Source organism: Prosopis cineraria, unplaced genomic scaffold (genome assembly GCF_029017545.1).
Source record: "Prosopis cineraria cultivar Desert tree isolate PC_DT_omini unplaced genomic scaffold, ASM2901754v1 PC2, whole genome shotgun sequence".
Classification (NCBI taxonomy): Eukaryota; Viridiplantae; Streptophyta; class Magnoliopsida; order Fabales; family Fabaceae; genus Prosopis; species Prosopis cineraria.
In genome coordinates this window covers 15,085,514-15,100,110 of record NW_026555333.1, presented here as the reverse complement: position 1 = coordinate 15,100,110, position 14,597 = coordinate 15,085,514, and the positions used below count along the sequence as shown (strand labels likewise).

The 14,597-nt window shown below is 29.5% G+C and overlaps 1 protein-coding gene across 1 annotated transcript; it reads left to right on the top strand.

The window, feature by feature from the left end:
* Nucleotides 1-2,586: 2,586 nt before the first annotated feature.
* On the top strand, nt 2,587-6,115 carry LOC129303680 (U-box domain-containing protein 4). Its single transcript, XM_054943154.1, has 2 exons — nt 2,587-2,939; nt 4,826-6,115. Exons 1-2 carry the CDS (start codon nt 2,626-2,628, stop codon nt 5,679-5,681), a joined length of 1,170 nt encoding a protein of 389 aa, XP_054799129.1. The 5' UTR covers nt 2,587-2,625; the 3' UTR covers nt 5,682-6,115.
* Nucleotides 6,116-14,597: the final 8,482 nt, after the last annotated feature.

Sequence of the window (14,597 nt, the reverse complement as noted above, 5' to 3'; positions counted from 1 at the left end):
CTTGTGCTTTTAAAAAGAAAAAAATATTTGAAATAAAATAATAAAAGTAAGACTTCTATGAATATTATAATTGAGAGCATTATGCGTTTGTTTTTCTTAAAAAAAAAAAAAACATGGAGACGAAAAACGATATATCTCGAAAAAGCAGTTTTCTTTTCTTTTCTTTTCCTTTTTTTTGTCTGGGACGGCAACGTTAACTTTTTATCTTCAGCCGTAACAGATCAAGAAATAATTAGTGTCGTACAAAAACAATATTTCTAGCATTATTATTTTCATGATATTATGTATGAGTCGGTAGTGCGATAATATAATTGTATTATTGTTCATTAAAACAACATAATACCAATAAAACAAGGAATATCAATTTTTTTCTTCTGCCCAAATGGAAACTATATTAAAAAAAATACTTTTTTGATGGGTGAGAAAAAGCCAATTGAAAACGACAATTTCTTTTCCTTTCTTTTCTCTTTCCTCCTCCTCTTCCTTCTATTATTTATTTGCAGTGGCATATCTTTTAGGGTAGCATACACCATCTGATCTATTTAATGATAAACTCACTTATCATATTTCTTTTTTTTTTTTATCTATAACGATAAAATTTGAGATTTTATTTAAAAAATATTTAGTAGATACCATTGATAAGCATAACAATTTTTTGTTTTCTTACAAATTGGATGCTGAACTATTTCAACAACCATACTCATGAAAAATCATACCATTTTGAGAACATAAACACACCATGATGATAAAGGTTGAATTCCCCCCACAAATAATAAACCGTACAATTTACCAATCAATTCAGAGAGAATAAAAAATGAAGATGCATATTGACCAAATTAAAAAAAAGTATATAACATATTTATTCAATTCCCTTATCAATTTGACCATATATATGAAGAAAGAATTCTCACATCAATTTGACACATTTATTTAGTTGAAACTGTTCGACTAAAATTCTTGAGCAACAAGGAACCTTCGTCAAAAACTAGGAGTAGATGTTTTCAATTACACCTTTGAATTTTCCTTTTTCTTTTGATTAAGTTGCACAAATCAAGTTCATTTGGAAAACCAAAATCTGATTTTACAAATAAAGAATGGCAGTATAGTGTCAGCGTATAAAAAGAAAAAGCATGTAAACCCACGCATGTATTTAATCATCATTTTATTTAATTTTCTTTTAGTAAACTAGTCATCTATATTATAACTTTTTTTATAAATTTTTTATTTTAAATTTATATTGATTAATATTTATTTTAATGTTAATTTTTAAATTATCTAACTATGATATATTATTTGATAATTTATAACAATTCCTGTAAGGAACTTATGCAAGCTTAGCAAAAGTAAAAGAAAAAAAGGTCGAAGAGCCATTTGTGCAACGGCAGTGATTAAAGTGTTGCATTGTACAATAGGTAAACAAATTTAAAATTAAGTTACCTATTTAACCTGTTGAGCTTTGATTGGCTGGATCATTTATTTTTTTAATCCACGCAGGTGATTTTTTTTTTTATCAATTTCTATGATTGATTGATTCTGGAGGTCAATAAATAAAAACGATTAGATACTTGACAATAGCTTGATCATGTAAAGAGATTCCAAATAATTTAAAAAACTAAATTTAAATTATTTCAAAAGTGTATCAACGCTTTTACAATAAAAAAGTTTAATACATGTTGTAAAAAAAAGTTAATACAAAAAAAGGATATATTATATTCTCGCACATTTAAAGAATATGACTCAAAAATTATAGATAATGATATATTTTATTTTTCAATAGAGGAAACCAGGAGCATCCTTTATTGACATGAGCAACTAATTTCTTTAGAGATACAAGAGTTAAAAACAGACTATTCTTAACTATATCTGATTCATATACGCTATTCTTATCTAAAAACAGACTATTCAATAAATTGTTTAAAGACCAATAGCCTTACCATTCAAGCCTCTTTTTTTTCTTTTTCTTTTTTATTCAATAAGCATAAAGTAAAATAGATCTACTCTGATCAAGGGAAGTTTGGTTCCATTGGTCAAGGAAGTAGAATAAGCTTATCATAATGTCTCAAATTTAAGTTTTAAAATATGTCATTCATGTTGAATAAAAATGTTAAAGATATTTTTAAAATACCCATAATTCTAAAAAAGTTATCATTAATAATAACAATCACACATTTAAACAAGCATTAGCCAAATTAGTGATGCATATATAGGTAGATAATTAATATATCAACATTTTACTATAAAATTTATAAAAATGTATAACTTATGAATTATAAATAATAAATTTAATGCTGAAATTTCGTAACATACATAATTGCAAATGGTCTAATTGTCTAACGAGGACTTTATCTTGCCGAACACTGTTGCTACCAGAACCATCACGTATTAGCTATTGCTACTTCAACCACACTTTTTTTTTTTTTTTTGCCTTCTTCTTTTTATTTTTATTTGTCTTCCTTTCTCTCTCAAAATGTGACCTTTTGGTTTACCTTATAACTACACCACCACCAACACCAACTGTTGCTTAACGCCTCTCCCAAACATCCCCTTCTTCTCTCCTCTCTCTCTCTCTCTCTCTCTTAAATCCCTTTCTGATTTTTCCTCTTTCTACTCTCTCACGCTCCTTCGATGGACATTTCTTCTTCTTCTTCTTCCTCGTCCTCTTCCTCCGGCGCTCTCAGTCCTGACGCTAATCTCGATGCCGACACCCCCCGGACGCCCCTTGCCGTCCGGGGAGCCCTCCAGCTCCTCCAATCTAACGACCGCGATTTCATGCTCCAAGCCGCTCGCGATATTCGCCGCCTCACTAAAACCTCGCAGCGCTGTCGCCGCCAGCTCTCTCAGGCTGTTGGTCCCCTCGTTTCCATGCTCCGATTCGACTCCTCCGAGTTCCACGAATCCGCTCTTCTCGCTTTGCTCAACCTTGCTGTTAAAGATGAAAAGTACGTCACCTTCCGTTCTTCTTTCCTCCACAAAATCAGATGATTTAGTTCCGAATTGCTTGTTCTTTTTGAAATTGTTTTTCAAAAATCTGTGATTATTGGAGGTGGGAGTTTTTTTTTTAATTTCTTTTTATGTGCTATTTGCGTATTTATGCAAGTTGATGCCCGTATTCGTGATTTGTTCTGTTTCTCTTCGTTTGAAGTGCTTTATCTGCTTTCCCTGATTTAAGAAATCGTGCCTTTTATTTTATAAAGCGCGATGCATTGGAGTCGTCCAGTTGGGATTTCGATTAAAAAAAGAAAAAGAATTAAAATAACACGAATTCGCGGAATATAATTGTGGAATTTGGTGGAATATTATAGATTCTGTAATCTTTACGGTTCCCCATGTCTCTTTTATTTTCTCTTTCTTTTTCCCTCTTCCCAGTTTCTATTTGCATCTGATTGGTGGGTGTGCCAATTAAAATAAATTTTGGTATATTTGAAGTAGGATGGTTGGATATACTATTATACTCTTTTCCAACAGCTGGCTAGATAGTATTTTTCTTTAATCTTTCCCGTTTTTTTTTTTTTTTGGGTGGGGAACGATGGCTTGAATGAAATTCACTTGAAATTAACGATTTTTTTCATAGTTTAAAATGCTTGAGGGACTTTTTTTTCCCCCAGTAGATTGGATTGCTGAAAAGTTTTGGAGGAATAGCCCGTGATTAATTAAAAGTATCAATCACTTGTTTGTCATTAGAATCTTTTTTTGGTGAACTGTTGGGTTCTGGAATTTCAATTGAGTTGCTTTACGATTATATTTGATGGGTTGGAGGCGAGCATATCATGTCATAAGAAAGAATTGGGTGCCTTGGAATTTAAGTTTATCTGATTGGAGTCTTTACTAACTTTGGTTTACATGTGTACTCCCTTTTCCTTGTCGTCTTTGTTTCTTTGGTCTTCACCTTCAAGTTATCCTGATATCATTTGTTGGTGAGAGTTAAATTTCACCTTCTAGAAAATTTGGGGGAGGGATGGGGGCACTTGTTCTTGAAAAAATTTCGCCTTCTAACAGATAATGTCTTGTCCTTCAAAAAATTGGATAATATTTTGATAAATTTTGAAAGGAAGAATTTTAGGCATACTGTAATGATTTATAGAAGCATACTGATCTTTTGTCATCTTTCACTTTTTCCTTGTTTATGATTATCATGGTGACAGTTGTGGATCGGCTTTCATATTTGCTTTGTGAAACCAGCAGATTGTTTTTAATGAGTCGTTTTATGTCTATGTCTCGGTTTGGCGTTGAATCATTGAATCGCTTTCCTACTTTTTTCTTGGTAATTCTTGTTCCTGCTTTTTCTTTGAAATGATTCAATCATAACTGAAATTTCTTGATGCACTTGAGAGAAGGATGACGCTTCTGGGGCGTGCCTGTACGTGGTGCTGTTTCTTTTCTACTTTTCCTGATGAAACGGTGTTTATAATTCGGATGGAGTTTGAGGACAGAATACATGTATTTTTTTATTGATTTTTCTCTCCCTGTCCTGTTTCTGTCATTTCTGTGGCGCAATTTTTCCCATTAACAGAGAGGATGGTGCCTTGACAATTGGGCAAGAATCACACATTTATCACATTTTCTAGCTTAAATCGTTGCATATAGCCCCTTTATTTGTTTCCTTTTTGTTACATCACTGTGCTTTCTTCAAAACCCTGGTCTGGTATTTGGTATTTGGTTGCTTGTGATGGAAGATAATGCGACTGACTAGAGGAAGCGTAATTGGTAGGCAACCAGGACTCTTGATTTGATTGCTTTTGGTTGGTGCTTTTTATGAACTAGCTATATTCTTGTAAGTTGTATTTTGTGACCATATTCATCACCCAACCTGATGTTAATATTGCAGGAACAAAATCAGCATTGTGGAAGCTGGTGCTTTAGAACCAATAATATCTTTCCTGAAGTCACAAAATATAAACCTGCAAGAGTGTGCCACTGCATCTCTGCTCACTTTATCTGCCTCTGCAACCAACAAACCAATCATTTGTGCTTCTGGAGCCATTCCTCTTCTTGTGGAGATCCTCAGAGATGGAAGCCCACAGGCTAAAGCTGATGCAGTAATGGCCCTTTCCAATCTATCCACCCACCCTGACAATCTCAGCGCCATTCTTGAAACAAATCCAATTCCTTTCATAGTTGATCTTCTCAAAACCTGTAAAAAATCCTCAAAAACAGCCGAGAAGTGCTGCGCTTTGATAGAATCCTTGGTGGGTTTTGGTGAGGGGAGGACTGCCTTGACATCTGAAGAAGGCGCGGTGCTTGCAGTTGTAGAAGTTCTTGAAAACGGCAATCTCCAGAGCAGGGAGCACGCAGTCGGAGCATTGTTAATGATGTGCGAAAGTGATCGATGTAAATACAGGGAACCAATCCTCAGAGAAGGTGTCATTCCAGGACTTCTGGAGCTGACAGTACAAGGAACCCCCAAGTCTCAGTTAAAAGCCCGTAACCTTCTGCAACTACTGAGGGAAACTCCTTATCCCAGATCTGAAATTCAACCTGACACTCTTGAGAACATCGTGTGCAATATTATATCCCAGATTGATGGCGATGAACAGTCTGGTAAAGCAAAGAAGATGCTAGCTGAGATGGTTCAAGTCAGCATGGAACAGAGCCTGAGACATTTACAGCAAAGGGCTCTGGTGTTCACCCCAACAAGTGATCGGCCTGTTACTAACTGTGCTTCTGAAGTATCTTCAAAATGATAGTTTGGGTTTGTCAACTCAACTATGTATCTCTTTCTTCTTTTAGTTCCACTCTCTTTCTCCTACTTGGGGCTTGTGAGATATATATTCTCCATAGCAGAAGAAACAAAACAAGAAAATAATAGAGTAAAGCATGCCAGTCCAGGCCATGTCAGGTGTCGAGTGACTGGTAAGTTGTCAATAAACAGAGAAATTGTAAGAGCAAAAGAACATGATTTTGTAGTTGGTTTGTACTTTGTAAAGAAGCTGCTGTGTATAGAATATATACAAGTATCCTTCTTTGCCCCATATTCATGCCAATGATGCCAATGTCTACAGCATTTGTGAAAGCTAACTGCTCCGGCCGTTTGGAATTGGTTCACAGAGTTGATAAATTGGCATTTGGTTCCGTCCAAATTTTAGGGGGAATCAAAATCAGTGAGTTGGTTTGAGTCCGTTGATTTTTTTTTTTTTTAAAATCTGAATCTTCTTAAAATTTAATTTAAGTTTGAGTTCTATTTTGTGCATATGTATAATAGTTTTTTATTTTCAAATTATAAAATATTTATTAACTTTTTAAATTTTATTTTATTTCTTATCTCAGTTGATCTTATTTTCATAATTTTTTAACATATGTTATGTAGTTGAAATCATTTTTTAGATTCAAGATTTTAATTTATTTTATCTTTAAACTAGTTGAAAAAAGGAAAAATAAGTATAAATCAAACAAAGTAGACCATGGACTTGTTTTGCTGGTTTTCTTTACTTGGACTAACCATAAGGACACACAAGCGCATCATCTTTTACAATTCTTTGAGACGTGAGAGTTTTGCCATACTCTAGTGGTTTTGTATTGATTTTTTGAACCTTTTTGGTTAAAATTAAGTTTCAGTATTTTATCTTTAAGATTGAAAAGGTTCTATACATTATCCCAAATACATTTTTATGAACTTAATTAGATGGGACACACCTAAATCACAATTTGTAGCAACCACCTTGAGAATTCAGAGACGACCAATGTGGGCCATGGTTGGTTGGGATATTTGACATGGTCATCAAATCATGCCAAGCACCCCATAACCAAGGCAAGGCAAAACCCCACAATTATATGAATTGTCACACATCTTCTCATACTTCAACTCTATCTTTAACCTGTCCACCATCACATGATATCCATACCATAATAAAGAGTCCCACACCCCATTGTAAATTTGGCTGCCATGCCATGATATACTTTAATTTGTAGATTTTTGTAATTTCTCTCAATTTTAAATTACATCCATGTAATTTATTTTGTTATAAATGAGATTTTATAGTTTGATCAATTATATTTTTTTAATTCCTGAAAGCTTAAATCCTTATTATTTTTTTTGAGTTATAAAAAAAGAAGTTAAGCACTTTTATATTTCTATTAATGATTTATATAATTTTAGAATAAATTATTTTATTTTTATAACTCAAAATTTATATAATTAAATTATATTTTTAAATAATTTTAATACATGTAGAATTTTCGTAAAAAATAAACATATTAAATAAATTTTTTATCTTCAAAATGATTAAATCAAATTTTCTATAAACTATAAGGATCTAATTAAGAAAAACTACAAGAATTTACAGAATAATTTTTCTTAAAATGTTTATGATTAAGAGGCTATGAATTCTTATATTTTATAAAGTTAAAACACATTTTTGTTGTTGAAATATTTTTTGAGAATCATTAATGTTTTTTCTGAACTGACAAGTTAAAATATATAATAAAGAATCAGTTATGTAAGAATATATTGCAAGCGTTGAACTGTAGAAGGTAGTTCAGAAGAGGCGATAATTGAGAATTGTTAAGAAAAGTTGAAATTGAAATCAACAAATGTGAGATCCATTTTATTTTAACTTTTTAACTATAATATCTTGTGAATGCCGTCGATGGGCACTGTATATTTACAGGACCCATCCGGCTTTTTATATATATATATATATATATATTTGCTTTTTTCATTGTTAATTTTTTTAATGTGATATAATAAAAAAGTTAAAGAATAGCGTGGGCCTATGATAAAAGAAGTATATGTAGAACCTACAAAAATAAACTGTTAATATAAAACTTATAATTAAAAATGAATAGAATATTTTATTTATTTTTATCTTAATTAATGATATCTCTCTTTTATTTTTTAAAATCTATATGAATATTTTTTAATATAGATAGTTATAAAATACAAAGCTCTTTTTTATTTTAAAAATTTTATTTTCATTCGCCTAATCATTAATTGAATGTTAAATCATGTATCTTGAATTAAAATAACCCTATTTAAATATAAATGTTGTTTAAAAATTATTTAAATGATCAAAAAATAAATTTTTTATTATTTAAATTTATTTATCTTGTAAATTTTTTTAAAAAATTAAATATATAAATTGGCCAAAAAAATATTTAAAGATGCAGTTTATGGACTCAATAAAGAGAAAAATAAAATAAAATAATTTTTAATAATTTAGGATAGTTAAACTAGTTTAAAAAAACTCAAAAACTAGATGTCTTAAGAGTCGGGCTTAACTATAAATTTTTTATATATTCAGATATTTTAAACTCGGTATGAATTGAAGTTTCAAGGGTAATAAAGTGAATGTAAGATTTGAATAAACTTGATTTTTAAAAAATGGAGTAGCATGTGGGATCTACCATTAAAAAATGTGGTGGGGTCTACATTTATAAATTTCAAAAATTTAAATAAGGTGTAAAAATAATGAGATTTTTATATTTTGAGAGATTATGTAAGATTCATAGTAAAAAAATTAATGGTAAATATAAAATTTTTATTAAAATTATACTCCCTCCCTTAAAAAATATATGGCATTTTTTAAGGAGTGTGATATTAAAATATGTAAGATATTTTTAATCTTTTAAAGCGTAATCATTATCTTTTTTTAATAATATCTCTATTGATAATGACTTTATATTTATTGTAGGAGTATAATATAGGTAAATATAAAAAGATAGAGTTAGTTTAAAAGTAAGAAACAATTTTATTGGGAGTGAAATTTGATTAAAAATACCTTACATTTTTTACTGAAGAAAGTAGGCATTAGATTTACAAAAAAATTTTCATATATTTATTATTGTGGGATTTTTGCAAATATAACTCATATTATAAGATCAAACTAAACAAACAACCTAATATTTATTGTATTTTTTATTATGATAAATTTATTATATTTGTCAATGACATACCATTATATATAAATGATAAACCCATTATAAATTTTAAATGATAAATTTATTATATATCAATGAGAGAAACCTTTTGTACATCAATGTTAATGATTCATACTTTGAAATTTTTAAAAATTTAATCTATATTTTTTAGATACAAAAGTTTTGGCTATACTCCCAAAGGGGGGCACATTGCAAAATAAAACTAGTTTCTTATAGGTATCATCCTATTAAAATTTTAGTCTATGGAGATACCTTAACAAACAAGAAGTTAAGTCATGTATGTTAGACTAAAATAACCCTATTTAATTAAATATAAATGTTGTCTAAAAATTATTTAAATTTAAAAAATAATTTTTTCATTTAAATGTATTATCCTGTAACTTTTTAAAAATTAAATATATAAAAAATATATTCAAAGAGGCAATTTATGGACTCAATAAAAAGAAAAATAAAATAAAATAATTTTTAATAATTGAGACAGTTAAACCAACTTAAAGAAACCCAAAAATTAAAAGTGTCAAGAATTAGGCTTAATTATAATTGTTTTATATGTTCAGATATTTGACATTCTATAGGTAATAGAGGGAATGGAAGATTTTAGTAAACTTTATTTTTAAAAAATTAGAATAGTGTGGTTTAAAAAAGTGGTGTGTAGGATCTACTATTAAAAAATGTGAGTGAAGTCTACATTTATAAATTTTAAAAATTTAAACATGGTGTACAAACTAATAAGATTTTTATATTTTGAAAGATTATATAGGATTTATAGTAAAAATTAATGATAAATATAAGATTTTTAGTAAAATAATAGGTGTTAGATATACAAAAGTGAGATTATATTTTAAATTGAAAGAGGTGAGAAATTTAAAAAAAACAATGCTATTGTTATATATATATATATATATATATAAGAGTAGTACATTGCAAAATAGAAGCCGTTCCTTACAGGTATCATCCCATTAAAATTTTGGTCTCATATTTGCCAACCATGGAGATATAGAAGAGGATTTTAATTTATTAATTTTTGCAAATTACTAACTTATAGAGTAAAATGGACATCAATTTTGTTTTGTTAAAGTTATAAAGACTTTTTTTTTATTTTTAACATTTAAACTTTAGTCTCATTTTATGTCCATTTTAGAGCGAAACACTTAATTAAATAGTAAATATGAAAAAATAGTATTATTTTGAAGACAAATATCTACTCTATTAGGATGAAATTTGGTTAAAAATATTTTATATTTTTAAAAACATGGAGTATGTATTTAGTTTTTTATGTATTTAATTTTCTTTAAAAATACTAAATAAATTAATTTGTATGACTAATAAATTTAAATAATAAATAAAATTTAAAAGAATATATCAAGAATGGTATTTTAGTCCAACATATGTGATTTAACTATCAACTAATGATTGGATGGGTGAAAATGAAAATTTAAAAGTAGAAAGCATATTTGTATTCTGTAATTCTTAACTATTAATTTTAAGAAGAATTTGTATATATTTCAAACATAAAAAAATATTTATAATTAAGTTAAAATAAAGGGCAAAGTGATATATTTTATTTTAAGGACATTAAAATAATTTTTTAACAAGGTTAACATGAAATTTGAATCTTAAACTATTGGTTCAAAAGCGATTTGAATTTTAAAATTTTTAAAAACATATTTTGAATATTAAATAATTAAAATTGAGATAATTTTGCCCCCATCATTAAACTTAAACAAACATTCATTAGTTTTTTAAAATTAAAACTTAATGTGTGATGTTTATTAAATTTTATCGTCTTTTTCTTATGCATTACGCGGGTAAAAATCTAGTTAACACAAAAAAGTCATACTAGGCCAATACAGGTAAAAACAAACTAAGAAAAACAAAAGAAGTAAAAGAATAGAGTAAACTCAAAAGGCTAACTCCTGAGATAACCTTGAAGATAGGACACATATTATCAAAATTAGAAAAGTTGTTCACTGAAACTATCTTGGCTAAAGAATAAAAGGTCGGCAATTGGGTAATATCTTCATTAATTTGTGAAGACACCGATTTCACATTTGCGTGAAACCAAAAAACTTCGGCTGACAACAAACTGAGAGGACTGAGTTGGAGATTTGCATATCAACCTAAGCTACAATAATCCACCAGAAAATAAAACGAAAGCAATCTAAAGCAAAAGATAAATTGGATCCATTTTATTTGATTTGGGATGTTTCTATTGGTTAATTAGAACATAACAATACAATTTTGAGTTATTTATTTCATTCAAGCACATCATTTCACACTCATACACTACAAAAAAATAGTCAATTAGTGATAAAAAATTCCATCCCTAAATGAATTAGTGACGGAATATTTCCATTGATAAAAACATCGTCACTAATTCGTTAGTGACAGAATTTGCAATTCCATCACTAATTAGTGATGGAATTTCTGATGGAATAGTGATGAAAATTTTTTGTCACTGAATAAGGATAAAATCATTTTGACTTTGTGATGGAATGCATTCCGTAGCTAATTTTCTAGCGGGCTTATTCCGTTGCTAATTCCATCACAAATTTATTAGGTGGACCAAAATATTGTTGTCACATTACTCAGTGGATCAATGCCACCTCACCAATATCTAGTCACTCAGTGGACCAGTGTCACCTCATTGCCATATTACCGCCACGTCTTAGTCACCCAATGGACTAGTGCCATGTCACTGCCACGTCATTTGTCACAGCTATGTCAAATATTATTACTTTTAATTATGTCTTGTCTAGGTTCAAACTTGCAATCTCATACTTTCATGTGTCTTTGCATTTACTTTGTTGCCAGTTGAGTTAAAAGGAATCTTTAGTCTTTATTGATAAATTAAATATATAATACTTAACTACACATATATATTAATAAATATATTATTTAAATTATTATTAAATATAGTATTTAAATTTAATTTTTTAACATTATATTTATTTATTAATATGAAAAAATTAATTTATATATAATAATTATTTCTATTATATTTTATTTAAAAAAATTATTTTTGATAATAAGTTTAATATTAAATTGAAAAATATTTATTATTATTATATATTATATTATAATTTGTATCTATATAATATATAATATTTTAAATTTTTATTTTATAATTATTTTATTTTATTTTTATTTGTAAATAAGAATAATTAACTATACAATTTAAATTATTATTAATATATGAATAATTTAAAATAATAAATTATTTTAAATTATTTATTTATAGCATAATAATAAATTATTAAATAAATTATATATAAATATGTATTATAAATAATAAAATTAAATTAAAAATAATTTGTGACGGAATTAGTGACAGAATTATGATAGAAAGCTTTGTGACAAAATTTTTCATTACAAATTTCATCACTAAATCTGAATAAGATATTCTAACCATTAATAATGAAATTTTTCATTGAAAAATTATTTTTGACGGATTAGTGATGGAATAATTATAAAATTTTAGCAATAGAAAATTTCATCACTAATTTAGCGACAAAATTAGTGACAGATTAGCGACGAAAATTTATTCCGTCGCTAATCCGCTGTTTTTTTATAGTGATATGTAGGTGTGTGTCAATGTGTGATTTCTTAATTAATCAATATAGTATAATTTACACCAATGCTAATCTTTTTAGGAAAAAATTGTTCACAATTAAGAGTCAAGTGATATAGAATCTAGTCGCTGTTTATTAGCAATTATTTGCTCTAATAAGTTGAGAGCGTTTAACTTTAACATGGCCACCAGGAGGAAGAAAGGAATGGATTCAAAGAGCAAAAAAGATAGCAGAGCCAAAGCTATAGCTTAGCTTCAAGCACACAAATTAAATCATGAAACAGAATATTATAATATATATATATATGTATATATGTATGTATATATATATGTATGTATGTATGTATGTATGTATGTATGTATGTTTCACCAATGTAACGGTCAGGAAGGATTGTTTATGATGATGTATGAAATAATGTTTTTAAGTTTGTATATGTGTATGTATGCATAACCCTAACTTATTTTCTCCGTCACACACTCACACACTCTCTCTCACACATACACATGAATGGCGATCACTTTATCTGGACAAAGTGACAAATTAAAAGCAACAATTTTGCATCAAAATTATTCGCAAAGAATGTACAAGAATATTTCACTTCTACCCCAGATGACATTGTAGAATCTCATTCCTAATCAAATATATAAGATTAATGAATTCGACAAGAAGTTCGTACCATATGAGATAAATAAAGACATGAGCAAATGGAATTTAATTAATTAAAAAGTACAGCATATATGTAGACAAAATTAAATACATCAAAACGATATATATGGAACAAATCAAAGATGGAGAAGTTAAATATTTGAGCTACACGTAGCCCTCACCAATTATTCAAAGATAGCAGCTCATCAGATACAGATTCATGATGAAGCCACACAAACTAGCAAGGCCGCCAAACTAACCAAAACCAGCAAACCCACATGAGTGTTTGGCGCAGCAGCATTATAACTTCCCCAGTTATATGGCTGTGTCTGGTACGGCACGTTCCCCGGCTCAGCGCCGGTCACATAGATGAACCTCGGCGCTGGCGGCGGCGGCGGCTGATCACAATTCTGGGAGGAAAGGTAAGTGAGAGATGGCGGTGGCGGTGAAGGAGGAGGCGGAGAAGGAATGGGAAGTTCCTGACCGCTGCCACCGCCGCTGCCGCCACCACATGGGGATTTACAAGGACATGAACCACACTTCATGTCAGAGTCATCCACCGGTGGCGGAGCAGCTGGCGAGGATACACTGATGCAAAATGTTGGGCATGAAATTAAGAAAAGGAGCAAAAGTGTTGTGAATTCTTGAGGATATAGCGTCATTTTATGAGGCAAATATGAATGAGAGGATCGGAGTCTTTCAATATTGGGACGTTAAGTTGAGAAGTGAGAATTGTGTGAGGTTTGCGTTAGTAGTGTCTGTGATGAACCTCTCAGAATCAGACTGCTCAAGTGAGGAACGATCCATGTATCCTAAGGCACAAGTCTTTTATCATTCCTCTTTACTTGTGATTGGCACATAAGAATATTTGCTTTTTCCATTCTGAATCATACTCTTGTGTCTTTAATTTCTCCCTAAATAATGAGCTGTCTCTCTTTCTCGTGTTGCTCAAGCTTTCATGGCAGTCACTTTTACCATGTTTTATCATGAGACATCATCGGCATAATAATGATAAAGTCTGTCAATAAAAAATGCAAATGGAAGAGGCTTTACAAATATTTGTTAATTGATAATACTGTAAAGGGTAAAAAGGGAAGGGAGAGTTAAAGTGTAGGGTTACTTGGCGTGAGTGAAACAAGGGAATAATAGAATGCCTAGTTCCTTCACTTTGCATAAAGTGAAAAGTTGGAAATATTCTCTCTTTAATTTACTCAGACAATAATTGTACATTGTGAGAACCTTAGTTTTAGTATATAGGGAGGCTGGTTGTATCCATCTCACGACATAATTATTATGTGTGTGTGTGTGTGTGTGAGCTCCCATTACAAGTGCCTCTTTTTCAAATGTTGAATAAATTAAAAAGTATTCTCCTTCTCGCGTTGTAATGAAATTACCCGCTACTTCATTTCTTGAGGGCTATGTATAAAACATTGGGAAAATTACAATCAAGGACCCTTGGAGAGAATCAATTACATTGTAGAATCAAATGATTTTTATATTACTTTG